The sequence below is a fragment of the Mustela putorius genome, unplaced genomic scaffold, assembly GCF_011764305.1.
Source record: "Mustela putorius furo isolate JIRA1106 unplaced genomic scaffold, ASM1176430v1.1 tig00003845_pilon_pilon_pilon, whole genome shotgun sequence".
Classification (NCBI taxonomy): domain Eukaryota; kingdom Metazoa; phylum Chordata; class Mammalia; order Carnivora; family Mustelidae; genus Mustela; species Mustela putorius.
Window position 1 is genome coordinate 94066101 of NW_025421998.1, and position 27964 is coordinate 94094064.

Here is a 27964-nt window from a genome sequence, read left to right on the forward strand (position 1 = left end):
ACCTTGGCCTGTAACCCCTGGCTCCCTCCTGTGGTTTTCTGTGGGGCATCTAGCTTCCTGGCCAGAATTCCCGATCCTTTGAGATTTTAAAATCCCATAACCACTATGAATCCCTCAATGTGAAACTTGCAAAGCAAATACGATACTATAGTGATGATCTTGGGTCATGTGTCCCTAGGTTTTTATTAATATTGGAGTTTCCCCCCCTGCCACTGAAAATAGAAACACTCATCTTGGTTATTATACATTGACTTTCATAAGTTGGGTGGGAGCCCACCTTTCAAGATCTGTGGCCAAAAATTCCTTAGAAGTAAAAATAAGTGGTTGTAAGTTGGCCTGTGGCGGGGGGTGGTTGTGTGTTTTCAGTGTCATTCAGTTTTATTGAGAACTTAGTAATGATAATAATCATTAACACTTAATCAGTGCTTGTCACGTACCAGACACAATTCTAAGCATTTTATGTTTATTAACTCATTTTATCTTCTGAGCAGCGTTGAGATGATTATTAATCTCATACCGGTGTGAGATTAATAGCCCTGTACAGATGAAGAAACTGAGGGACAGCAAGATCAAGTCATTTCCCTAAGGTCACACAGCTAGTAAGTATTAGAGCAGTGATTCCAAGCCAGGTGGTCCTCATGTTAAACGCTCGCAATGGCTTCTGTGTCTAAGGGAGCATGAGAACAATGAAGAATCATAAGCTGAGGTTGTCTTCTGCTGTAGGCCCCATAGGGCATAAGGGAGGTATTAGAAGGTAGTGCTTCAAATCTGGGCTTCTGAGCCAGGCGGGTCTGGGTCCGAGCTTTCTCTTTGTCACTTGCTGGATGTGTGACTTTGGGCACAGCTTGTTAAACTCCACTTTATTTGTGCATATAGTATCTGGCAGCACTATACTGGGACACTTAGGACATCTATTCACAGCTCCTGGCACAGATTAAAAAAAAGCAGTTACTTTTATTACAGATGTGTGAGGCACTCTGGCCAAGTCCTGTGTGAGGGTACAAAGTGAACGTTAGGGGTGACTAAGAAAAAAAAGGATTACTGTCAAGTTTTTTTTTCTTATGGAAATTTTAATCATAAAAATTAGAAGAGGATAATCAATCCCCATGTGTCATCACCCAGCTTCAGTAAATATCAGCATTTTACTAATCTCATTTCATTTCTCTGCTTTTTTTTTCTGGAATATTTTACATAGATGCCAGAAATTCTAGCTTATATCATTTATACTTCGGTTCCTTATCTTTAATAAGTAAGGACTTAAAAAAATCTTGCCATTATGATGAATCTAACAAAATTAAGTCTTTCATGTCTTCTAATATACAGCCCGTTTATATTTTTACCTATTATCCCTAGATTCTTTGTTTTATGGTTTTGTTCACATCAGTATCAAAACAAATTTTCACACATGCATTTAGTGCCTGTCTCTTAAGCCTCACAAACTCTAACCCCCTCCTTCTTCCATAGTATTTATAGCATTTGCCCTGGAGAATTTCTCATACTCAAGATTTGGTGGATAACTTACACCGGTCAGTGCTGTGCAGAGTCCTGTAGCCTGAGGCGAGAAGAAAAATCAGTGCTCCTGGTTCTCTCTTCAGTTAAAACTGTGATGTTTTGTTTATTGTGGGTCTTTGCATTCATTTGATTTTTTAAATTATTGTATTAAAATATTTGTCCCCATTGTGGTTTTTGTTGGCCTAAATTTTGCACCTGAGCCAGATGCATCCTTCTCCTCACCGTAGCCTGGTCCTGAGTTGTTTAATCTGTTCCTGTGTCTTGGAAACTGGTGATCAGACCCAGATGCTAGAGCTTTGCTATCTGAAGAGTGCACTGTGGCCCCGCAACACAGTTACTCCTGGGAATGGATCAAAAATGCAGCATCTCGGGCCCGACCCCATACCTGCTGAGTCCTAATGGACACTTAACCAGGTCCGCAGGAGATTTGTGTGTATACTGAAGTTGGAGGAGCCCTGCTCCAGAGGCATAATTGGATTCAGGTTTAATTTTTTGGTACGAGAATGCCTCATACATGTGTTATAGATTTTTTTTAAAAAAATATTTTGTTTAGAGAGCTGGCAAGCGGGCTGGGGGAGGGGCAAAGGAGAGATTGAATCTCAAGAGACTATGTGCGCAGTGCAGAGGCCAATGCGGGACTCAATCTTATGACCCTGAGATCATGACTTGAGCCGAAATCCACAGATACTTAACCAACTGCACCACCCAGGTGCTCCGTGTGTTGTGGATTTCTTATGGTATCAAGTCAGAAAGTGCGCAGCATTGAGTTGTTCTGTTTGGGGGGATATTAAGGTCCATCGGTGCATTTAGAGGCGATCGGCTTGGCCCACCCATTACAAAGTCGATACAGTCACTTCTGAGAGTTACTAGAGCCACGCGGTTAAGAGGAGGAGCGACCATATGGGTTAGAATGTTGACTTTACACCTGCCCGCAATGCACCATGGCTGGGCTTCAGTTCTCTGTAAACTGGAGATGATCGGAAACCATCTCCTCAGGTTGTTGTGCTGATTTTTCTTAGAAAAGGGCCAGCCACAAAGAACGCACTCCCATCAGAAGTAGCCCTTCTTTTCTCTTTTGGCTTTGCATCCTTGTGGGAGAAAGCATCCTAACTAGGATGTGTTTGGAGTTGGGCCTTCAGCGAGTGCGACCGTGTGCTAGCTGATACAGAGGCAGAAGATGGAAATGCACTGCACGGTGTATTTTTGGAGATTGGCAAAGAGTTTGACTTCACCAGAGACTCCAGTCTCTAGGTTGTTTTTTTTTTTTTTTCCCATTAGAATGGGAGGAAAAGCCCGATTCCGGAAGTCTTTGTGTAGGCAGTTTGTAGCATTTGGTGAGCAGTGGTGACTCGGTGACGACGTTTAAGGAGAGGAGCGGGTCATGAGCAAAGTTGGGCTCAGGAAGTGTCGTGCAGCCCCCTTAGGCAAGAGACCCTGGAGCGGAGGGCGTGGGAAGGCTGCAGGTGTGTGTGTGCGCACTTTGATAGTGTACATACAAGCTGAGAGAGGCCAGACCAGAGTGGTGGCATTGGGAATGGAAAACTAAATGGAAGCAGTGAGGCTTGACCGTGTGAGTGATACGTGGGCATGAGTTCTGTAGGCAGGTAGACATGTTTGCATTTCGCTACTTAGTAGCTATGAGACCTCTATCAAGCCCCTTAAAGTCCTTAAGCTCTGCATTTTGGTCTTATTCTGGGGTAGTGGGGTCTGGGGTAATGAGGTCTGCTTAGCAGGTGAGGTGTGAGGATGAAGTGAACTGATGCATGTCCTAGTGCCTGGTCCCGTGCCTGGCTCCTGGCTTCCCACCGTAAGTGCTTGCTCTTACCAGCATCAGATAGTGGACTGGCTGGTTGGTTGAAGGAGAGGAAGAGAAGTCATTTTTTGGTTTCAAGACTAGGATAATTGGTGATACAGAAAGAGGCAAGTCGCCTGGGAGAATTGGTTTGAGGAGGTATTATTCTATTCCCTTTTAGCTATGTCGGGTTTGAGACCCTGACAGCATATCCAGGGGGAAATGTGTTAGATTCCAGGAATAAATTATGTATGAGCCACACTTGACTGGACCCGTATTATTTCTTTTGGTACAGATTATGGTTTCAGTAATGTCTCGAGCTTCATCTTTAGGTATCTTGGGGGTTTTGACAAAGCAGATGTTTTACCTTGACATCAGTTCGGATTAGCCTCTGACTTTGCAGTTGGTGGTCTAGGCAGGGCTAGTTCAGCAAGGGGGGAAGGTAGGGAGGGCTTTTCCCCTCACAGCTTTTCCTCATTTCACATTCTGTTGTGGTTTTAAGGAAACAGTTCGTATTGCTTTTCAGCCATTTCACGGTTCTCCCTCTCTTCTCTCTCTGCACAAGCTGATGCTAAAGTTTGGGGTATTAATAGGTGCTATTTAAAGAAGCTCATTTATGGGCAATTAAATAACATGCCTGTCAGCTCAGATTTGATAGGGAATGGGGAACTTTTTTTTTTAAGGTGCAATGAAGTTTAATTATATTCCCTTTCCTTTTAGCTCTTTTGTCATTTTATTTAGAAAACGGATTTTTTTTTTTTTTAAAAGAACCTGTATTCTTTCCCATATGTTGATGGTGGAGGGTGGGGTAGAGAGGACTGAGCTGGAAGGGCAGGAGGCGTATCTAAATTTTGTTGATTTCACATACTTTTCAGGGCTGTTTCTGTGAGTGGTATTAGCTTCTCCAGGCTGTGCTGAGAGAACTGTCCACTAACATCTCAGGTAGTGCGTGTCGTGGGACAGCAGAAACACTGACCGTAGGAGCTGGCTAGTTTATGATTTGCTAGGTCAAAAGGTCTGCCCTGTATCCTAGAGCCCAGAGTAAATACCCCTTTATACCTGTGGTTTATAGAAAACACCCGGTAGGCCTGGAGGGAAAGAAGGGACTCCCCCTTGTGTTTTCTTCTCGAACAGCTGACGTAACCCCTGTGCAATCTGTTTTCTGTCTTCCCTGTATCTGCCTAAGTAGAGGAGAGTACCTTGTGTATAATTTACAAGAGTAGCTATTTTCTCTAGATTTTTAATTTCAGTGAATCATCCGTTCTCGTTCGCTGCGGACTCGAGGGACTGATGCCCTCCCTCGCTCCTTCTTTCCCTGTTTTAGTAAATACAGTTCTTTGGAGAATGCCCTTGGCTTGCTTTATGTTGTTACTGAAAATGTTAAAAAAAGAAAAAAAAGTTGATCCTTGTATATTGTTGAATATACCACCAAGTAAAGAAATCCATCCAGGGGTACACTGACCTCAAGATTCCTGACGTAAGTGTGGTGTACTTTTCACTAGCCCAGACTGAAGTGGTGCCATACATTTGTCTTTTACATTTGATGGTAGACTGAACTTTGTTTTTCCTTTGCTAGACTTCCCCAGCAGCAACAGGGATGACAGATTGTAATGCCAGTGATTGCTCGTCTGACTCCTTATTTTCTCCCTGTATGTGCTCTAAGGGGCATTGAAATGAAGACAGTCACCACTTAATATGTGGTTATCAGTAGGATTTCTTCTTGACTTTCCTGACCATTATGGAACTTCTTTATCTCATTGTGGTTGGGAGAAGTAAGAAGATACAAATTTCTGAAGTAGCAGGTAGTACATCACGTGGAGGCCTGGAGAACAAGAAGGAACCTCATCCTCTGGTTGAGTGGAAAGACCAGACCAGAAGGCCCTAAAATCCTCTTCAAAGTCATCAATGTCTTTATGGTTCTCCTGGAGTTTGTGACCTGGCACTCTAACAATTTACTTGTCTCGACTGAGTATTCTTCAGGCCCAGAATATCCAGCATGTTCTTCAGCAGGCTGCATGTCTCCTTGCTTGGTGACAGATCTTTGTCTCGGACAGAGATGAGCAGTATCGTCCCATGTGTGGTGCTTCGCACAGCGGCAGCCTTCCTGTGTTTGGGTGGGGAGCTGGGCTGTGGGGTGGGAGGGGGCGATGTTTACTTGACAAAGGTCCCCCACTCTGCACACAAGAGAATCTCTTCTCTAAGGTTATTTTCTGTCTCTGCTTGCGTTTCCACTGCATCCGGGTTCTTACACAGACAATCCTTGGGCAGTGCCACTGGCAATATCGTGATTAATTATTCTAGGAAGCTCAGAGAAGTTGAAGTAGTTGTTATAAACATCTAAGCTTGAAACCTGCTTTGTGGAAAGCAGAAACTGGGTTTGCGTGCACCAAGGGAAAAGCCAGTGGTAGAAATTGCTGTCCAGTTTGCCTCTACACTGTAGAAGGAAATATTTTTTTTGGGAAATAGGATGGATCAATATGATATTTTTTTCTTTCCATGTCAAGTTGTTATTGAAATAACAACTTATCTTATTTTGCAGTCCTGAAGTAATAAATAAAACCTTTATGGCGCAGAATAAATTGTGAGCATCGCATTTCCTGTGGTAACAGGCACGTTCATGTTCTTCCGAAGCCTCAGGCAGAGTGACATCAGCAAATTTTTTTAATTTTCCAATCCAGAAGCTTCTGGTTTGTCTATCAAAGAACCTGCGTTTTAGTACTAAGCAGATCTTCAGGGACCTTTTTTGATGTAACTGTTTTAAATTGTGTTAAACTTCAATTCTCTTGGGAGGCAGCATGATGTAGCAGAAAGCGCATAGGCTTGGAATTTATGTACAGTAGTTTGGGTTTTTTTGTTTGTTTGTTTGTTTGTTTGTTTTTGGTAAAAGGGTCTTAGGTTCACTTTCAGATTCTTGCCCCATTAGCAGTCTAGAATTTCTCTGATACCAGACTCAGCTACTGGGACAGTTCTTGTGGGGCTTCCTGGTATACCAAAAGGAGTTCCTCGTTCAGCTTTTAGATGGTTCTAGTTCCATTACCCTGTCCCCTGAACACGCGCGCACACGCGTGCACACTCGCACAGCCATGCGTCTTGATCTGTCAGGTGTCCATGACTGTTCTACATCTTCATCCTCTGCTACACCACAGCAATTTCTCCTTTTGCCCTTTGGTGGTGATCACAGTGAGCAACTACCCAGGCAATCTGTTGGCTTGAGAATGCCAAGTACTCCCATGAAGAATCACCTTCAGTTTTCCCCTACAGGACAAAGCCTGCCTGTGAGCCCTGTGAGTCAGTTTTTCCTGTTCAAACATTTGCCACTTACTTATTAAACAGTTATTTATTAAGCGCTGTTTATCTGCAAGAGTCTGTGCTGTGTGCTGTGGAAGAGAAAACGGTGAACTGTCCATGAATTCAAGGCAGTTGTATTGATGGAAAAGAAGACAAGCAGTTCTGTCTGTGGTGGGGCCAAGGGGTGGGTGGTGTTGTGCTTGGCGGTCTAGTTTTTAAAAGGGAGAGGAGGTAGAACGATCAAATCCCTGCAGGGGTAAAGCTCATTGTGTGCGCTAGGAGGAGGAAACGCACAGCTTGCTGAGAGTGGAGGCAGCATCAAGGGCCTGATGGGGATAGGAAGTGGTTCTTAACCTCTTGCCTCAGTTGTCCATCACGTTTTTCTTTTCCTTTATTTAAAAAAAAAATTTTTTTTTAAAGTAACCTCCGCATCCAGCGTGAGGCTCGAATTCACAGCCCCAGGATCAAGGGTCGAGTGCTGCACTGACTGAGCCAGCCAGGGACCCCTCTGCACATTCTTCCTTTGGTTTTCAAGTGAGGCTCAGTGTCACTGTAGTTGAGATTCACCTGGCGTTCTCTGTCCTCTGTCACAGGGCTCAGGGCCTCTCTTCCTGGGGCTTCTCGCTTCCTTGTGTAGACGATCTGCTCCACTCTCAGCACTATTACCACGTGTGTCTTTAATCGAGATCAATGTCTGCAATCTCAGATGTGTTTCTAGCTGTCCCCTGGACCCCTCCACCTGCACTGGCCGCTATCCCAGATCTGCAGATCCAGAATGAACTCTAGCTTCCGGCCTCCCAAACCAGTACCTACTGCTGCCGTCCATCTCTGAGTGGTACCACCTTCGGCCAAAGGCTCAGTAAAAATATGTGGACGCTGCCTTCGACCCCCTCAATCCCCACGGACCAGTTGTTAAGTTTGCTTCCTAAATATCAGCTACCCCTGTGCTCTGCTCAGTTCTGGTTCCAGGGCTCATCATGGGCTCATCGCTGACCAGTGTTCCTGGAGAACCCACCCTGCTCCCTACCTAGATCCAGACTTGCCTTGATATGGACTTCACGCTGCAACCAGAATGATCCTTCTAACATGTAAATCTGGTCACCTCACTTATCTTCCTGAAACCCTCTCATGGCTTCTTATGGCCCTAAAGGTCAAATCCTAATTCCTGAAATAGCTTAAAAGGCTGCTGGGGCCCGGGTGTTGCCTGCCCTCCTCTTCTGGGGCTCCTCCCATGGCGGGCTGCCTCCAGCTGTCCAGAACTACTTTCTGTTTCTGAAATCGGCCAGGCTCGTACTCTGAGGCTTTGAGAGGCTCTTGCCTTCGCCTGCGTTCCCCTTCCTGGTTTTGCCCTGCTACTTTTTATTTCTCCCCAGATCTAGACTGCAGTGTCACTTCCTGTAAAAAGCCTTTTCTAATTCCCTCAGGCCTAGGTTAGATATTCCTGAATGGGCCCCTGTTGCAGAGCACATAAGAGTCATGTCATGTTATGACTGTTGAACTGTCTCTCTTCCCTTCTATCCTGTGACCTTCGTGAGGATGGGGAGTGCTGGGTTTATGCACCAGGACATCCACACCTAGCACAGTGCCTGGCACGTCCTTTATCAAGAAACACGTCTCTTCCTTTATCACTGATACTTGCCAGGAGCTGTCCTTGCCACGCGCTCGGAAGCGGCTTCAGGTCAGGACAGGCTCTGGGTTGTACGGTACCCAGTGCTTTGTGCTGAGTGAGTTAGTTTCACCTGCTACTTTGGGGAGCTTTATCACACCTGAACTTATGAAAAAACACTATGAATGTAAATTTTAAAAATCAGATGAGATTAGAAGTAATGTGTGATTCATGAATGTGCTATCGAGTCTATATACTGATGAGTATTATGCATCTAGTATTGTCTGAAGTTAAGAAAAAGCATTAAAGCATTTATTTTGGGTTTGAATTCCAGTCTGCTGTTTAGTCACATGGTGATCTTGGGAAAGTCCATTAGTTCTCTGAGCCTTAACGACATCATACATAAAATGAGAATATATTGCCTGTCTGGCAGGCTTGTTACAAAGGTTAAAGGTCTGTGAAAACGGTGGCTGTGGTAGCTGGCACATGGGAGTTGCTCCATGAATTTCAAGTTATTTTCTCTTTTATTCCGGTAAAAATGCCTTTCCTGGAACATTTTTGGAATTTCTTTTTTGAAATAGTTTTCAGAGCTGGCTATAGGCGATCAGAATAGATCAATGGGAGAAATCTTTTTGTGGATATGTTTGATTTTTTAGAAACAGCTTGGTTCAGAGAGCAAAATCAAGATGGTTAATGCCATTTTTGATATTTAAAAAAATTAAGTATGATTATAATGAGATTTTCTTTTGTAGTATTTAAATTGGCACATAGTCTGGCTTTCTCACAGGTGGCATTGACAGCGTATTCCATCTGGCACATTAAAATCCAGGGAATTAATTATAAAGAAATCTTTTGATTTTGAATAGCACTCCAGTAAATCAAGAAGTATTAGCAAGCTCGAGAGAACTGAGGTCTTTAATCATATACTTAATCACAAGTTAACATTCAAAATTTTACTTCTAGCAAAAAAGAATTTAGGAAACAGTGAACCAAGGTGCTGTATTCTTGTATTTGGGGCCATTCTCTTTTCATCTAGGTCCACAGGAGTCCATGTGGCTGGAGTGCAGTAAGGAAGACGGTGTCTTAGGAAGGACCCCAAGGAGCCTGGCACCTTCAGAGGCCTGGCCCTAGTGGGAGGCGAGGAGCCAGCTGGGGGAATCGGGCAGGGATGTACGGGCAGGTGTGCAGCCATTGTAGCCGTAAGGGGGCTTGTACAGAACAGACTGTAGGATGTGTTCATCACAGAAGAGACTGGAGGTACAGGTTATTCTATCTATAGGAAGAAACAAGTGTTTGGAAGAGCACTTGTGGTTCTGTATGGTGGTAGTGGTACCTCCAGGGCCAGTGTGGAAGCCGGACTGAGGATTAGCCTAGACCAGGGGGATCCAGTGACATTGCTCAGGTTACTGCAAGGAACCCAGGTTTATCTGGTGATCTAGTGGTTACTAAGGATTTAGGATTTTACCTCAGCATTGTATAGACGTCATGAATGGGAGGTGTCAGGGTCAACTCTAACAGGTTATTGACATGTTCATTATTTTTAAATATTTGACTACTCTGTACATTGAGTTGATTTCATCTTGTATATGTGTAAGATCTATGTAATTGTTGCTGTTGGGATGATTCACCGAGAGGAGTTGCTGGAGAGCATTTGAGAAGAAGAGCGAAACGTGAATATTCGTGAACCTTGAGTGGGGGGAGGGAGAGAAGCCTGTGCACCTCCCTTTTGCTGCGTGGGAGTCACGGGGTGGTATCAGTCAAGTAAGTGGGACTGAACCTGGCAGTTAAGGTGCTTGTGGACTAGACTTCACAAGGGATTAGTCCCCGTGAGATGTTTGTTAGGGGACAGAATGCACTTTTGAGGTATGGCTTTATCATTTTAATTGAACATTGTTCTTAGGTTTCAGATGGGCAGTATTTTTTAAATTAAATTTGAATGCCAGGGTAGTTAACAGTGTTATATTAGTTTCAGCTGTGCCACATAGTGATTCAGCACTTCCGTACATCACGCCCTGCTCGTCACAGCAAGTGCTCTCCTTCATCCCCATCACCGATTTTACCCCCCAACCCACCTCCCCTCTGATAACCATAAGTTTGTTCTCTATATTAAGACTGTTTCTTGAGTTCTCTTTCTCTTCTTTTCCTTTGGTTGTTTTGTTTCTTAAATTCCACATATGAATGAAGTCTTATGGTGTTTGTCTTTGACTGACTTATCTCATTTAGCATTTTACTCTCTGGATCCATCCATGTCCTTGCAAATGGCAAGATTTCATTCTTTTTTATGGCTGAGTAACACACCACATCTTTGTGCATTCATTAGTTGATGGGCACTTGGGCTGCTTCCATAATTTGGCTTTGGTAGAAAATGATGCTGTAAACGTAGGGGTGTACATATTCCTTTGAATTAAGTGTTTTTATATTCTTTTGTATTCTAAATACCCACAGACAGGCATCATTGCTTCTTCCCCTCACATGGTGCTTTCTAGTTAAAGCTGACTGCTGTTGATGTCTAGGGTTTGTTCTTCAGTCTGGCTCTGGAAGAAAAATTATTGCGTAGCCTTGGACAGCAGCTGTGGCAAAAGGCGAAAGGCTGTTTATTCTCTTTCAGTTCAGACTTAACTATCAAAATTAGTTTTGGGTAACTGTAAAAATGCAAAATTTGAGGACTTCAATGTTAGAAGGAAGGTCTAGGAAGACTTTTTTTTTTTTTAAAGAAAGAATTTAAGTGAAAGAACCCTTTTCTCTTTTTAATTCTTTCATATACATTGTTTATTGGCTGTTTTTAACTGTCATTAACCAGGTTGAACTTACTATCTTAGCAATGCCAGCAACATACATTAGAGATGACTGACTCTTCAAGAAGATTCTGGAGCCTGGTGGGCAATCGGCATTTACAGTGTTCTTACAGTATAATGGCATAAACACATTTTAGGAACCTTTATGTTACATAGATGAACATTTTTCTGATAGAATGTTTTCATTTTTGCAAGCCAGAGTTTCACCTCATGCCAAAATTTCCCATTTGGGCTGCAATTGAGTGTATGACAGTGACAGAAAAAATAAGAGATAACATAGTAGCAAAAGTGACTAAGCATCAAACTTATTTCTGGCAAACCACCTGAACAATTTCCACCAGATAAGGAAAATGCAGGATATGTGCCTTCATCTTGTATTGCTGTGCTAACAAATTACTACAAACTGGATAGTTCACACAACTCACATCTGTTATCTTACAGTTCTGTGGGTCACAAGTCCGACACAGGTCTTACAGGGCCAAAGTCAAGGTGTCAACAGGACTGCATTCCTTCTGGAGGCTCTAGGGGAGAAGCCATTTCCTTGCTTTTCCAGCTTCTAGAGGGTACCCTCATTCCTTGACTGTGGCCTCCTCCCGTGTTGAGCAACAGCAAGCTTGCACCTTTCTGACCCTTCTTCCATTGTCACATTTGCTGCTGATCCCAGCCTAGAAAATTTTCTGTGCTTTTAAGGACCCTTGTGATGAGATTAGACACCCCTGCATAATCCAGGACTGTCTTCCTATCTCCAGATCCTAGGCTTAATCGCATCTGTAAAATCCCCTTTGCCACCTAAGATAACATATTTTCAGGTTCAGGGGATGAGGATGTAGACATCGTGGAGGGAGGGGGTCTTGTGCCCCCCATCCTGTGGAAACACTCAACATAGGATTTCTTTCAGAGAAAGTTCTTTTCACATGTGCTCGTTATGTGTCACAGGTTTTGAAGAGACTTTCACTTGGGTGTTTTATAGGGAAGAGTTGGGCATATTTAAAGAAAAAAAAAGCAGTTTTGTTTGTTTGGATTGTAACCTGCTTATTAAAGCTAATGTTTGTTCTTTTGTTTGCTTTGATAGTGACGACCTGCTAAGGAGAGCCGCCTGTCAAGAAGCTCAGGTAATACCACTGAGTGTGCTAAAATCAAAACCTGCTTTATCTCTGTTGCACAGCAAACTCGGGCTAACCCCGGGGGACAAGCGCGGTGCCTTGCCTCGGTGCAGTGTGGATTTTTTCCCTACCGTAGGGAGGATGAGTCAGGCCGAGAGCCAGCTCTGAACAGAGCGGGAGGAAGTTAACCATCTGGTGTAGAGCAGTTCCAACGCCCACCCTTTTAGATTGTTTACTTCTGGATTAGTCCTAAGAACACATACTTGGGCTGGTTGGAGCCCTGGGAGTTTGATCATGTCTGTGGTAGTCCTTAAAGATCGGGCTGAGCCCTGAATCTTCCCTGATCCAAGTAACCCCTGAGGATTTCTGTTCAGAACACGCGTTACCCCTTAAAGTCAAATGTTCTTTCAAGGCATTGATTCATATTTTTAAAGCCTGTTCAGCACAGCTGATTCAGACCATGTGAGCATTGTTCTCCCAGGCCCGTGATACTGCTCTGAAATAATCATGTATCCGGCAGTATTATAGTTGCATTATAGATCTTTTCGAGTTCAAGACCACATTTTTGTTGTGTCCTCCCCTCCAAGTTTGTAGGTTGTGCCTTGCAGGTGAGTTTCCATGACTGAGTTGCCTTTTTGTTGTATGTCATTTAAGCTGATGATATCAGAAATACCAAAAAAGAAACTTGAAGTAAAAAATGACAAAGGTATGATGTATTTAGTGGAAGGAGGTGGGCGGCAGACCTCATGTTTGTTACGGAAATGTTTTCACGGGTGACAGTGACAATAGATACTATTAATACATTGCTCTTTTTGGTGGTGATCTAACTGCTCTAAATCTGTGTTTTAGGAGTTTGATTACTTTTCCGTTCTATCTCCTGTGGCTCTGCTGTTTTGAAAATGAATGATCCCCACCCTGAGCTGATTTTCCATTAGCAAATGGGAAAGCTTGGGAGGAGAGCCTTTTCTTGGTCCCCCAGAGGAAGAGTGGTCACAGGGTCCTTGCTTTCTTGTTGAAGGAGAATGCTTTCCCCTCTGCGCTGAGTGCCTTCTCGTCCTTTCTTAGAGACTCTTCTCTGGTCACTGCTCACTCTCCATATTTCCCCCTTCCCATGCCGGAGTTCTTTCTGTCCCAGCCCCCATGCAAACAGAAGCAGATTCATCCTCGGAGCCGACTCCAGTTACTTTTCCTGTTGATGGCTGCCCTTTACAGTCTAAATTCCTGAAAGAATGGTTTTTTTAATCTCACATAATCTCAACTCCCTGTAGTCTTACAGAAGCTCCTTAATGCGCCGTAAACCTGCACCTGGAGTTGCCAGTAGGTGAGAAACCAAGACACAGAATAATCTGGAACTGTAGATCTGGAGTCTGGTAGGCCAGAGAAACTGGCTGACTGGAAAACTTTTACCCACATTCCAGAAAAACTATGGGTAGCAAAAGAACACGTTACAATGTTTGGAGATTTGGCAGCAAAATATTAAGGTCGAACTCAGTAAAAGTGAAGACAGAGTAGAAATTATAATGTACCAGAAACTTTGTACTAATGAAACAGTATTTCTTTCTGAAGCTTTCAGAAAAAGTGTATTTCTTTTCTAAAGGAAGAAATAGATCATGGAGAGAACGGCTCCCTGGCGGACTGTCAGGAGGGGTGGTAGTCGCTTACTAGAAGAGTCACTTCATAAAAGTCTTGATTAACTCATTCTCTTGGTTAACTCATTCTTTGCGCTTCCATACCTGAATTCTGCCTCCTTGGCCCAGACCTGCTCCCCACTGTCAAAGACTCGACATTCTGACTCTGGTGTTTTCCTCCTTATTTTTGTTGGTGGTCTTCTCCAGGGGGAATAGCAGTAGTTCCCTTAGTTCCTGTTTTGAGTCTGCACAGCTGGTTCTCTGTGCCTCTGAACTCTGCCTCCTTTAGCTGCTCTTCAGAGCCGACAGAGTAGAAGTTGGGGTTTGGGAGTTAGGTATAAGTTCTAGGCTTGTAACTTATAAACTGTGTGACTTTCACTTAATCTTTTTGAATCTTGGTTTCTCAACTATTAAAAGGAGAGCACTTAGTACCTTCTAAGTTTCTGAGCGCTCTGAATAATGTGTAGAACAGCAGCAAATACTGGGTGCCAAGTAAATATTTCTTTTCCTTGCCAGTTGATGCTATGGATTATTATTGTTATTACTATTATTGTTATTATTTATTTCCAGTTTTTATTTAAAGTCTTGTTAGTTAACGTATATGGAAAAATTGGTTTCAGGAGTAGAGTGTTGTGATTCCTCACTTACATGCAATACCCGGTGCTCATCACAAGTGCCTTCCTTCAGCCCCTAGCTGCTGCTGTTTAGTTAACAAGTTATACACATTGCAAAGAGGAGGCGACAAACAGACTATTAGGATTATTTTTTACATGTATGAAAATATGAAGATTAATTGGTATCACAGTTCTTTATGAATAAGCCTTAGGAATGAATTGAAGGAGAAAAAGATTATACTCTGAAGGCTATTGGCAGGTGGGTTAAACGTCCCTTCTAATGTACTGTGGCTTCCTGGTTTATCTGTTTGTAATAAACTTAGCCACATCTTAGCAAAGAAAAGTTACTTACCTCTAGTTGATGGAGCAAGAGTTTTTTTTATTACAAAATTTAGCTGATCGTCATTAAATAATGGTAGATTTGGTGGTGGTTCATGATATTTTTATCAGTATGAATCATGAAAGAACATTTTTTCCCCCCAGAGTAGGTGCCATGTCTCCTGGAAGTAAATTCCTTTGGAATGAATGAATATATATAATTGCTAACTGAATAAAAGAGTATTTGCTTAAAACTTTGCTTTTTTCCTTTTTAGGTGTTTGGCAATCAACTCATTCCTCCCAACGCACAAGTGAAGAAGGCGACTGTTTTTCTCAATCCTGCAGCTTGCCGAGGGTAGTTCAATGTGTGATTTGTCACATGCTCAGTTGTCCTGAGGGGGGAAACGTCACAGAATATTAGGAAGCTAGTTGGACTGTGTGGAGTCGGAAGAAGTAGGTTCCGTACTCGTCTAGCAATGAGATTAATTTGTGATGGAGAAATAGTGGTTAGTGAGCTAGAACTTTAAAGCTAATTGATGCTTGGCAAACTTGTCTAATTGAAGTTTAATAAAAATCCCAGAATTAGGGGTGCTTGGTTGGCTCAGGCAGTTGGGCGGCCAGCTCTTGGTTTCGGCTCAGGTTGTGATCTCAGGGTCCTGGGATTGAGTCCTGTTGCTCCCCTCTAAATAAATTAAAAAAAAAAAATCCCAGAATTAATACTCTCAGGTAAGTCTTACCTGCTTGCGGATAGCTCCTGCTGTTGTGGTGTAAATGATTGGGCCTTCTCTGTTCCAGGATGTTCCATGATGGCCAAAACATTGTGGGCTTGTGAAGTCAGAAACATTCTTTCCAAAAGGAGTCAACCTTGAGCTAGGTCTTGGAGATCAGCAGAGGAAGAACATTCAATCTTCCTAAGAAAATAGCTCTTGGGGTGTGTGTGTGTGTGTGTGTGTGTGTGTGTATGTGTGTGTGTGAATATGAATACCAGAGTAACTAGTTCTGTCCCTTGCTGTGTTGCAGGCCAGTCTGTGGCCTTGTCTAGCTGGCCTGAAAGAGTTGTGTGAGGAAATTGTGGGAATTCAGGTGTGAAGAACAGTTGGGACTTGGGTTGATAATCATGTATTCCTGTTCATTTATTATAACAGAGGTCCCACCCTGGTGCAGGATTTGAAAGTGGGGGAGGCTGTGTGTGTGTGTAACTGGGCTAAGGGCCCATGGAAATTCTGTGTATTTCGTTCATTTTGGCTTTGAACTTAAAACTGCCCTAAAAAATAAAGTCTATAAATTTTAAAATACCACAGGCAAACAAAAATGTGTTTCAGTGTTTGTTGCAGTTCTCCTTCAGTTGGAAAGGTGAATAAAAAAGACCTTGAAGGCTTTTAGAAGAAATCATTTAAAACTTAAAAAGTATTTTTTAAAAATAGAATGAAAAGGTTGTCTGAGGTGGGGAGGGGAGTGATATCTTTTATTATCCCTAGCAACCAGAACCTTTCTTTTTGTCTTTTTTGAGGATTGGAAAATTAATAACCGTGTATTAGGTTGGATTCTTGGGTGCCTGGGTGGCTCAGCCTGTTTCGTGTCTACTTTGAGCTCAGGTCATGATCTCAGGGTCCTGGGATCGAGCCCCATGTTGGGCTCCCTGCTCAGCGGGAGCCTGCCTTTCTCTCTACCTCTGTCGCTCCTCCTGCTTGTGCTCTCGTTCTCTTTTTCTCTCAGTCAAATCAAATCTTTAAAAAAAAATATGTACTACATTGGATTCTATAAGACCTTTGTCAAATGACATCAAGATATTAAGAACAACACAACAGAAAGACTAGTTGGGACCAGCTTATAACTGGTGATCTTGTGTAAGACGCAGGGATTCTGAAAGAAGTTTCTCCAATAATTTGAGAGAGTGAATGTGGCTTTACAGATAATAAGGAGAAATCATGTCTTTTTTTTTTTTTTTTTTTGATAGAGTGAGAGAATGAGCAGGGAGGGGGAGAGGGAGGGAAAGAGAGAAAATCCTAAGCAGGCACCACACCCAGGATGGAGCCTGGCACCAGGCTCCATCTCACAGTGACCTGAGCTGAAATCAAGAGTTGGAAGCTTAACCGACTGAGCCACCCAAGCACACCACACCTTACTTTAAATTCTTCAGTTTAAGATATTTACCTACAGATTGTCTGAACTGGCTCTGTGATTCTGCCTAATTGACTGGCTTTGTTAGAGCCACCTCTCCCCACCCGTAAACATCAATGTTAATGCCTATTGATCATTCTTGTTTAATAAGCAATACGAACAAATGAACAGGTTCTAACCCAACACAATCAAAATATCCAAGATAACTAAACAATGGTGGCCTGTGGCAGCAGCTACCAGAGAACTGTGGGCTCCAGGGTTTGAAGGACTGGCCTTAGATATTCTTCTGCTCTGTGATATTATAGGAACTACTTAACTTAAATCCTCAGTGTCCTCATCTGTAAAATGGGAAAAGTGATGGCTCCTACCTTAAAAAATTACCATATGGAATAGGTGCCTTTGCGATTAAGTGAGATAATGCCTACGATGTGTTTACATTTCCATTTCATGGTGAGCACTGGAGGAAAGGAGTATAAGCTACTGTGATTATTACTGACATGTCCGCTAGGTTCAGAACATTCCCTACTTTGCTTCCCCACCCTTCCCAAAAGTGCTTGTGTGTCTCCCTCTGCCTACTTTAATGTTACTGTTCCAGGTCCTATTCCTTTAGAGACCTAGTTAGTTAGGAACCAGCTAATTCTGAAAAAGAAAAATGTATGGCCGTTTGTTTAAGCTGTACTCTGTTACCTTAAGTTCCTACTTACAAAGGATAATAACACTAAAAAACAATTTTTTAGAGCAGTTTTAAGTTCTGTTTATATTTTTACATGTAAATGTGTTGGCATTTTTAAAGGTGGATTACTGTTTAAAAGTACATTTTTATCTTTAAAGGTAAGGCCGGGGAAAGTCTTTAAAGTTACTGTCCCCTTTAGCAAGGTGAATCCCTCCATGCTTCCGGGTATGAGCCACTCTGAAGCTCTCCGGCATCTTTTTTTTTCCCTAAAGCTTTCACTATTTAATTGCACTATTTTTGTCATCTCGGCTCTACTCTGAAACATAATATATAATTCATCATGTAACTATTTCATTATGTAGTACTGGTTTAAAACTACATAGGCGCCTTAAGAAATAAGATAACTGTGTGTTTAGCATTAATAAATAATACATTAAGAAGTAATTATTTTTCTGTGTGTACGTGAACCTAGAAATTGCGGTACATATATAAAGCTTTTATTTAGCTCTGGTGCTATCTCACCTTTAATTATATAATAAATAATGCATTTCTTATTGGTAACACTTGCTTTTCAGTCTTTTATTTGGAACAGTAGAATTTTAGAGGTTTTCCATAGCGTGGGATCACATAAAGATGTGAGTAAAAGCCCAAACGTTCAAATCCTTATTTCTTTAACTTGGAGGAGCTTACAGATGTGTTGTAAATGATTAATATAGCCGATTGAGACTTGTCCAGAGTTTTGTTTCTCAGAACGGATCTATCTCCAACTGATCTTTTCTTATCAATCCAGTAATGGAAACAAGCCTGGAAGGAGAAACGTTTGTACTATCATTAGCTCAGCTCTTTCTTGTTGGGTTAAGCCCCACCTGTGGTGAGCTGGAAAGGGGGAATTTTCATTTAGCCTTTTCTGTTCATTCTAGTAAGAATTCAGGTCAGGAGAAAGGGCAGGGGTATTTGTGTAATTTCCTTACAACATGCTCAGGTAGGCCCTTGCTTTGAGGTACTTTTTTTGAACGGTCTGTGTGAAAATTTGTCCAGTAGTTTCTCCATTTTTATTTTAATTCCTAAGAAGAAATGTTGTGTGTGTTTCTGTCTGCCCTTTGGTGGTTGTTTCTTTTTAAAGAATGTTGAATTTGGTTTGTGCATTTACATGCTCCTCATTAGCTACCTTCATATGTCTTTCTGCTAAACTTGCATCACTGGTTTTAAAAATCTTTGAAAGAGGACTGAATAAATGTGGATGTGAAAGTTACATGTTCGCTGTGGTTTCAAATGTTCTACTTTTTTGTTTTGTTTTGTTTTCTGATGTGATAGTTGAAAATATTTGGGTGAAAAACAGGTCCACTGATTGGTATGTTCAACTTTGAGACCGTGCCATTGGGGACTACTTGCTACTTTTGCATCCCCTGATTCCTGGGCCCTGTTTGCCCTGTTTCTGACTCCTGACCTGATTTGGACAAGAGTCACTGTCAGAACAATGTGTACAGTGCTTCTAACACACACACACACACTCTCTCTCTCTCTGTCTGTCTCTTCAAAGTGCTCTTTAACTGTTTCTCTTCTCACAAGACTTCACAATCCTGTCCTTTCCTTTCCTGCAGAATTTACATGTCTGCACTGGGGCAAGTTCATTTATTCATGCTTTAGTGCCTTAATTCATCAGACACTTATTAAGTATCTTCTCAGTGTGCGGACATAATTCTAGAGGCTGGGGGACTCAAGGATTATAAGATTTGGTGTCTGTTTTTGCAGTTTCATCCCAAAGACTGTCCTGCAAATCATTGATTGTCATGCCATATGGAAATTCCTAACAAAGATATATACAGAGTGATGGGGCCACAGAGAGAAGGATGCAACTTTGCCTGTGAGCTTCAGACAAGCTGCTGATTTTCCTAACATTGCATTAGACACTTTGAAACCTTGCCTTTTGTAGCAGAAATTCTGCCTTCATGGAAAAGAATTTTGCTCCTTCTCCAGGGCTTTCATGACAGCTTTGAAACTCAAGAAATGGAGATACCTCTAGTATATGAAATCGTTAAAAATGTGTTTCTCCCTCAAAGGTTGTATCCACTGAGTTAGAATTAATCCGTATTCTGTGGGGTTCAATATATTCCCTTGGGCCACATGAAAAATGTTAAATACACCTTCCTCCCTCTACCACTGGAATATAAATAAGTTCTCTGAGGACTTATTACATGCTACTTTAGTTGCAGGTATTTCTGTCTGCTTTGTCTTGTTGTATCCCTAGCTCCCACCCCTGTGGCTAGCACGTAGTAGGTGCTCAATAAATACTTGCTGAATGACTCAAGCATTGTGTCCTGAGTGGGGCCATATGTACTGTCACGTTCTTCTCTAGAGGAACTAGACTGAACTGCAAGCATCCCAGATGGGTGAGAGCCAATTGTATTAGAAGGTAAACTCCTGGAGGCCCCAGAGTGGTAGCGTCTCCATTTCTCCCCGTAGAACCCAATGACCTGTTGTTCGCCTTCCTGTGCTTGCAGGAGTGAAGGAAACCCGTGTTTCTCAGGCTGTTTCTTGTTCAACTCTAGTCAAGGTGGTTAGGCTTTCTCTTCTTCCTCTTGAGAGCTGGTGTCAAAATTTTTGTGTTTTTTCCTTTGTCTACAGCAAAGCAAGGACTCTATTTGAAAAAAATGCTGCCCCGATTTTACACTTATCTGGCATGGATGTGACTGTTGTTAAGGTAAGAATACTCCACAGTGTTGATTTTATCTGAGCTACCACTCCTTATAACTTACTCTCTTCTCTTGACTTTATAGCAGAAATCACTTAAAACGTAAGAAGCTGGGAACAGAGAAATCAACGTTGTGTCTTTGTTCTGATAGTTAATAAAAGCGGTTTTGTTTTTTGTTTTTTATTTTTTTTTTCAAAGCATTGTCAGCTTTTCATTTTCAGAAGAAGATTAGATGGAGGCATGAACTTGATTCCTTTCATCTGAAAGCTGGAGTGCGGAATTATTGTCTCTTGGAAGATGAAAGTAGTTATGGCTGTAGGAATTCTTTTCCTGAAAATAAAAAAAAATTTCCACTTTGAGTAGTTAATTTAATTTCTTGGTAGCTCCACAGACAAGTAAACATTTTCTCTCTGGGGAGGAATTTTCAATGGTAAAGCTCTAGAATTTGCGATATTTAGCTAAGAGAAAAAGGGGACAAAAATAACTTAGAAGGAAATGGGCTAGATAGAAAACGCTCCAGACTCCACTTTGTTGACTTTTAAGTGATGGGTGTGTGCATTTGGTGAAAATCACTCTCGTCATGTTTCTAAGTCTGTGGTTTATTTTTAATATTACTCTTTCATGAAATCAGAGATGAAAAGGTAATTTAGTCCAGTTACCATGAAGCCTTGAACTCCTTTGTCCAACTGGTCTGTGATGTGGTCTTCCTGTTGTCTGTGTCCAGGGATGGGAGAAAGGGGAAGAGAACTAACACTGAAGTGAGTGCTTGTAGTACACGTTACGGACTCCACATGTGAGCGATCCCAAGATGGTTACATAAGAGATCTTCCTTGAATGTTCGTTCATGTGAACTCAGATTGAACCATCTGAACCTGGAGCTGTCTTTGAGGGGAAACTATTTTGTATATTAAATGTCCTTAATGGTTCTAGAAGTAGTCAGGTTCTGTTCTTGAATTAATTTTCATAAGGTAACATTTTCAAGGAATTTGTTGCTTCCATCTAGGTTTCAAATTAATTGGTATCAAGTTCATAATTTCCTCTTTTTAACTTGTAAGTTTCTGTTACATTTGTAGTATCTCGTTTTAATTCTTCATATTGTTTGTTTGTGCCCTCTCTTTTTCTCTCTATAGCCTCTATAGAGAGATATATACCTCCATGTACCTTTATAGAGAGGTATGTCAATTAATCCTTGCCAAGAATCATTTTTTGGCTTGTTCATTTTCTTATTTATGTTTGTTTCATGAATTTCTAGTCTGTTTTTTCTGTTTCCTTCATTCTACTTAATTTGGATTTTTTTCTGCTGTTCTGTTCTGACCTCTTAACTGGGATGCTTTTTTATTTTTCACCCTTTCCCTATTTATTGAAAGCTATAAATTTCCCTCTACTGCTTCAGCTACATCTTCTAAGTGTTGATGTATAATATTTTCATTATCATTCATTTAAAAATATTTTCTAAGTCCCATCATGATTTTTGACCTATGATTTATTTAGACCCGTTTTTAAATTTCCTGATACAAAGTTTTTCCAGTTATCTCTTTGTTAATGATTTATTTAATTGCATTATGGTCAACAAATGTAGTCTCTACGATTCCTGCTTGTGAAACTTTCTTGAGTCTTGTTTTAATGGCCTAGCATGTGTTTTGTTTTCATTATTGGGTACCATGTTCTGCACATGTCCAGTAAGTCAGGTCTGTCCATTGTGTGGTTCTAGTCTTCTGTGTCCTTAGTGATCTTTTCTTCTGCTTTAACTATATTGAGAGGGAGTTTTTAGAAATCTCCCACTGTTATTGGGGATTTTTCTGTTTCTCTCTGTAGTTCATTTTTGCCTTTTATATTTTGAGATGATGTTAGTAGATGCTCTCAGGTTTTACATGGCTTTATTCTTCTCAAGTTTTGACCCTGTTCTAGACTGGTTCTCTTTAGCACCAGTATTACCTCGGCCACAGTCTATCCTACCTAGTGTTCTTAATGACTCTACTAGCTTACTTTGGCTGAGTTTTGCTTGGTGTAATATTTTTATCCCTTTACTCTCAGCCTTTTTAATATCTTTATATTTTAGATGCATTATTGGTGAGGCATGAAAACAGTGTATTTAAAAGATCCAGTCTTTTTTTGGTCTTTTTATTGGGTCCCTGAATCCATTAATATTTATTGTCATTATTGGCTGTATTGATTTCTATATGAGTTATCTACAGCTACATAACTGCCTTCACAGCTCCTTCTCTGCCTCAGATTCTGTTGATCTGCAGTCTGTTGAGAGCTGCCCTGGTGCTGGTCACACCTGGGCTCCTCGGTGGCACAGCTGAGGAGGGCTGGCCTGCCTCACACGTCTGTAGGTCGAGGCTGCTCATGGGGGTCCCCAGCAGGCATCTTCACTTGATGGCTGGGTTCTCCGAAGTAAATTACAAACATCATGTCATTTTACCCCTCAATGCTTCAGTGTGCACTTTAAAAAAAGAAAAGGCTACTTTTCTATGTAACTTCAGGATCATTATCATATCCAGCAGAAGTAACAGTTTTATAATGTCATGTTATGCTACCTATTGTCTTCATTCACTTTTCTTTATTCAACATCATAAGGCTACTATTTTTTAAATCCTTCCTTTGTTGCTGCATTTGGAATTTTCTTCTTCTTTATTTTTTATTTATTTATTTATTTATTTGACAGAGAGAGGGATCATAGATAGGCAGAGAGGCAGGCAGAGAGAGAGAGGAGGAAGCAGACTCCCTGCCTAGCAGAGAACGCGATGCGGGGCTTGATCCAAGGACCTTGAGATCATGACCTGAGCCGAAGGCAGAGGCTTAACCCACTGAGCACCCAGATGACCTGCAATTTTCTTCTTACCACCAGAGCCTCAAATAGGTTATCCCTATAGTCTTTTAAATTATGGCCTATTAAATCTGTCAAAGCATTTTTGAATTTTGGTTCTTTCATTTGTGTAATTATATTTATTAAATTTTTTTTGCTAGTATTTATTGACTGCCTGCTGTGAGCTAAGTCCTGTTCTAGGTTATTGGGGATATAGTCTGAAGAAAATAAACTTTTCATATCTGTCCCCAAAGAGCTTCTCTTGAAAGTGGGAAAGGGAGAGATGCAGATAAAAGAAACAGATACAGAAACCTGGTTTGTCAGATGGCAATGAGGGCCGTGAAGAAAGGTCCAGCCGAGTAAGGGGACCAGGAGTAATGGGAGTTACTTTAGTTCAGAAGGTCAGGAGAGACGGGTTTGAGGAGATGGCTGTTCAGCAGAGACCTGAGGCAAATGAGTAAGTCCTGCAGATGTGGCGGAAAGGATCTGGGCTGAGGATGCTGCACGTTTAGGACTCTGAAGCGGGAGTGTACTTGGCATGTTTGAGGAATAGTCAGGAGGCCAGTGTCCGTTTTTAAAAATAGTGTCATTTACATATACACGTTTCACCTCTGTTATTGATATAGCCCTGTATAGAGAAAGGCTTGGGGCCCCTGGGTGGCTCAGTCCATTAAGCATCCGATACTTGATTTCAGCTCAGCTCTTGCTCTCAGAGTTGTGGGTTCAAGCCTGGAGTTGGGTTCCACTGTGGAATCTACTTGCAATTTGATGTCACCGCCCTGAGCTTCTCACTTGCAGCACAGACCTTCAGTTGGTAACTAATCTACTTGTATTCTAGCACATTATTTCCACGTTTCTCCATTTTGTCCCCATGGGTGTCATCAAATAGTTTACCAGGTGCCTTGCTGAAGAGCAGATAGAATATCCATCTGGTTTCCTGTATCTCCTGATCTAGTAATGTCAAAGAAGTTGAGGATAGTCTGAAATGCCTCTTTCTTAGCAAACCCGTACCAAACCCATCGCTTATTTCGGGTACTCACAAACCATCCTTTTAATCTGATTGACATATATTCTTAAAAAAAATTGCTATTTGCAAATGTGTAACTATAAAGCCAGCCTTTTCACTTTTAAAATAAAAGTGAGATAATTCCTTGTAAAATTCATGGTGTATGTTTAGGGACTTCCTTTTTACTCTGCGTTAACTGTGCTCAGGTGCTTTAGCCCATCTGTAATTCAGATCTTCAGTTTTTGTCTATTAGTGTGTCTTGTACAGTGTCAGTAGGAGAGGATGTTTCCTATGTTAGTGTTAGCTGCATTACGCATTCTAGAATCTACTGTTTGGTTATAGGGGCAGCAGCTTAGAGTCACTGAAGGTTGTATATGTATCTGAGAGGAAATAACTCTTAATAAAAATAGTGAGGTTTAGGTACTATTTTGTCACTACTCTGAGTCACACCTGTATTTTATTGTATAATCATAGCAAAACCCAACCTTCCGTTGAAGTACAGTACCGGTCCTGAACGGTTTCCTTGCTAGTTGCTTCATACAATGCTTTACAACAGTACTATGGGGAAGCTGTTACTACCCCAACCCCAACACACATAATTTCAGTGGTGAGGCAGTTAAGGTCCTGAGAGTTTAAGGCCACTCAACTGAAAAGTAGCAGAGTTGGGGTTTAGTCTGGGTCTCTTGGGCTCCCAAATCTGTGCTCGTTTCATTACATCTGTGTCTCTCTCTTTGCATATACACTTGACTTCCTGCTTTCAGATGAAAGGTGCCGGGTAAATGGTGTAATAGAATCTGCACTGGCCTGGAAATGAGTCCTTTGACTAGTTAGCTGTATAAGTGGACACAGATCACTGGGTTTGGGTTTTATTTTTAAAGAAAGGTTAAAGATGGTTTCTCAGGTCCTTTCCAGTTCTAAACAGTACAGAACTGTGTACATGATTGCTTTGATAGCTACTGAGTTTTTGTGTCTATCAATTATGTAGAATTTGAGGAAAGACTGTGTCAGACTCTAAAGAAAATGTCCCATATTTTTTAATCTTTGATTTTATGGCCCTAGGCTGGCAAATTTACTAAAGACTTCTTTTGTATTTCAGACCGATTATGAGGGCCAAGCCAAGAAACTCCTGGAACTGATGGAAAACACAGATGTGATCATTGTTGCGGGAGGAGATGGGACATTGCAGGAGGTATGGCTGTTTTTCTATTCGAAATCATTTTGAAGGTGAGGAAAATGGAAATTAGATCTTAGAGCACTGGCATAAAGTGCTTATAATTTAAGGAAATTCTTTGTAATTTATTTTTTTGGGATTCTTATTCTCTGAAACAGGTGTAGCGTTACATTTCTGTCATGCACTTTAATTCTCTTGTTTTGTATAAACCTTATACCCAACATATAGGAGGGCTTTTGTTGTATCAAATTTAAGTTGGATAAAATTGAATAAATAAGGAAAAGAAATGGTGATGGGTATGATAAGCTTTTTATATTTTGGGGACTGATGGAGTAGCCCTGTATGTTAGGGAGTTAGGGAATCAGTTTTAATCACGAGGGACGGTTCTTATAAAATAAACTTAGATCCTTCTTTTGAAAAAATGCTTCTATTCTCACATCATTTCCATTGCGTGAAATGTTCTCTCTTAATAGTATGGTTAGAGGCAGGGATCTACAAGTTCAGATGTGTGTATCTGCCTTTGTTTTAAAATTTCACGTCCTTAATGCTTATTCTGGTCCAATGAGGACAGTAAGTGCATTGCCTTAGTTGTGCTCTTTCGAGGGCTGCTAATTGGAAACCCCTGGAAAGCCCTGTGCGCGTGCCCCTCCCACTGCTCCGTGCTCCCCTCCTGTGGGCCGTCGCTCACAGCTGGGCCTCATTTCTGATGGCCTTCTGCCTCCAACTAATGGTTTCCTCCATGTCGAGGGATCCGCAGCTAACAGCAGACAGGGCAGTGTCCTATGTTTGACTTAGTAATTATGTGAGCCTTAGTAAGCTGCTTTTAGAAAGGCTGTGCTAATGATCCCGTAATTGTTTATATGGCTTTTTAATGAAGTGTGAAGAATACTGATAGCATGCCAACACAGAACGAGGTAGACCTCATGGCGGCCCCATTTGATGCAGAAATTCACGGAGGCAGGAGGTGAAGGGAGAAGATTGGCGTCCGTGCTTACTTCACAAAATGTTTTAAGAAATAGACCAAATTATATATTTGGTCTAGTTGTGTATTTGTTATGATCTCAGTCATATCCAAATACGTGCTGAATGAAAAAAGGATTGGAGGGAAATATGCCAAAACATAAGCAACTGATTCATGGTGGTTATCCGGCATGTGGGATGATGAGAAAGCATTTCCTTCTTCGGGTATTTTTTCACCACTAATGCAAGGCATGGATATTATATTTTAAAAATAAAAAACCATCATTTACAAGTTGAAATTAAAAATATCTTTTAAAAGAGGGCTGTTGTTCCCCTTGTCTTCATATTCCTGGATGAGAAATCTTCATAGAGCACAGACTTTTCTCTGTGTGTAGCAAAGTGTGACTTTTGTTCCTGTGTGTGTGTAGTGCGACCCAGGCCGCTCTGTATGATCGCTGTGTATCTCACATTTGTATCCAGTGTAGAGAACGCAGAACAATCTTGCTAATATAATGTGGAGGTTTTGTAATTATTTCATCTTAGCCTTTATTGGACTATTGATCTTAGGTCAAGAATCCAATCTAATTTTGCTCTGATCCCTCTGCAGAACACTGCATGTTTTAAGAGCCAGTACATCTTTTGACACAGTTTCTAAGAAGAGAACAGACACAAGATTGTGATCCATGAAAATTGAATCCAATTTTTGTTTGATAAGGGAACTACACGTTGTTTATAATAATTTTTTTTAATGTTTGTAGGTTATTACTGGCGTTCTTCGAAGAGCAGATGAGGTGAGCTTTCAAGAAAGAGTGACTGCATTTTAGCTTTTACGTCTCCGTGCTTTTTATAGCCTTTTACCTTTTCTTGTCATTTCATATTTTAAGGTGGGCCCAAATTGTGCTTCTTTGGGTTTTAGCAAATAAAGTACAGCTGCATTTGTCCTAGAACACTTTGGTCAATCCGTAGCTGACTCCTCTGTTTCAGTATTCCAGAGCACTCGAGAGCTTTTACCAGAAAAGCTGTTGTTTGAAATATAAATTTTTCCCATGGAATGTTCTCTTCACAGAATTCCTTCATAAATAAATGATGGTATATTTATGTACTGGAAGCCATGTAGCAGTAAGAATGAATGAATTAGACCTATAAATATCTATAAATATTTACAGATTTATAGATATATAGATAGATAGATAGATATATCTATATAAATATCTATAAAATGATTAAGTCTAAAAAATAATACAAAAGGCAGGTTGCCAAAGTACATTACCGCATTTCTGTAGAGTCTTGCAGTTCAGAAAGCAGCACTGCATACTATTAATGGATGTGTAAGTATATCGTCAAAGAATAATAACGGGGCCGGAAAGGCATCACAGCGTTGACAAGATCGTGGCTTCGGCCGAGGAAGGGAGGGGGAGGGCGGAAGGGCTGCTACTTGAACTTGCTTGTTCTCTTTGCCTTCTTTACACTTCAGATAGTTTATAAAGCTCTGTCATTAGTTACTGTACAAATGTTAGGTATTTCTAGTTGAATTTTATCTTCAACTTTTTTGAATAGTGTGACAACATAATACGTCTCTGTCACAATAGCACGTTTATCTAAATCCTTTTTAAAAAAAATTTTTTTTTAAGATTTTAATTTATTTGTTTGACAGAGAGAGACACAGTGAGAGAGGGAACACAAGCAGGGGGAGAGGGAGAGGGAGAATCCGTCTTCCTATGGAGCAGGGAGCTGAATACTGGGCTTGATCCCAGAACCCTGGGACCATGACCTGAGCAGAAGGCAGATGCTTAACGACTGAGCCACCCAGGGGCCCCTATCTAAAAGCTTTAAGACCCTCCTTTTTGTAACTAAATTTCTTTCAACCAGTTGCTGT

The 27964-nt window shown here is 41.3% G+C and overlaps 1 protein-coding gene across 4 annotated transcripts in view; it reads left to right on the forward strand.

Moving 5' to 3' along the window:
- AGK (acylglycerol kinase) overlaps positions 1–27964 on the forward strand; it is a 72011-nt gene that overhangs the window by 11852 nt on the left and 32195 nt on the right. For all 4 annotated transcript variants that reach the window (XM_004741626.3, XM_045063079.1, XM_045063080.1 and 1 more), the window contains exons 3-7: positions 12066–12105; positions 14932–15011; positions 20076–20151; positions 25054–25146; positions 26847–26879. In XM_004741626.3, the coding sequence (XP_004741683.1) occupies positions 12066–12105; positions 14932–15011; positions 20076–20151; positions 25054–25146; positions 26847–26879 (322 nt within the window). The remainder of the gene's footprint in view (positions 1–12065; positions 12106–14931; positions 15012–20075; positions 20152–25053; positions 25147–26846; positions 26880–27964) is intronic.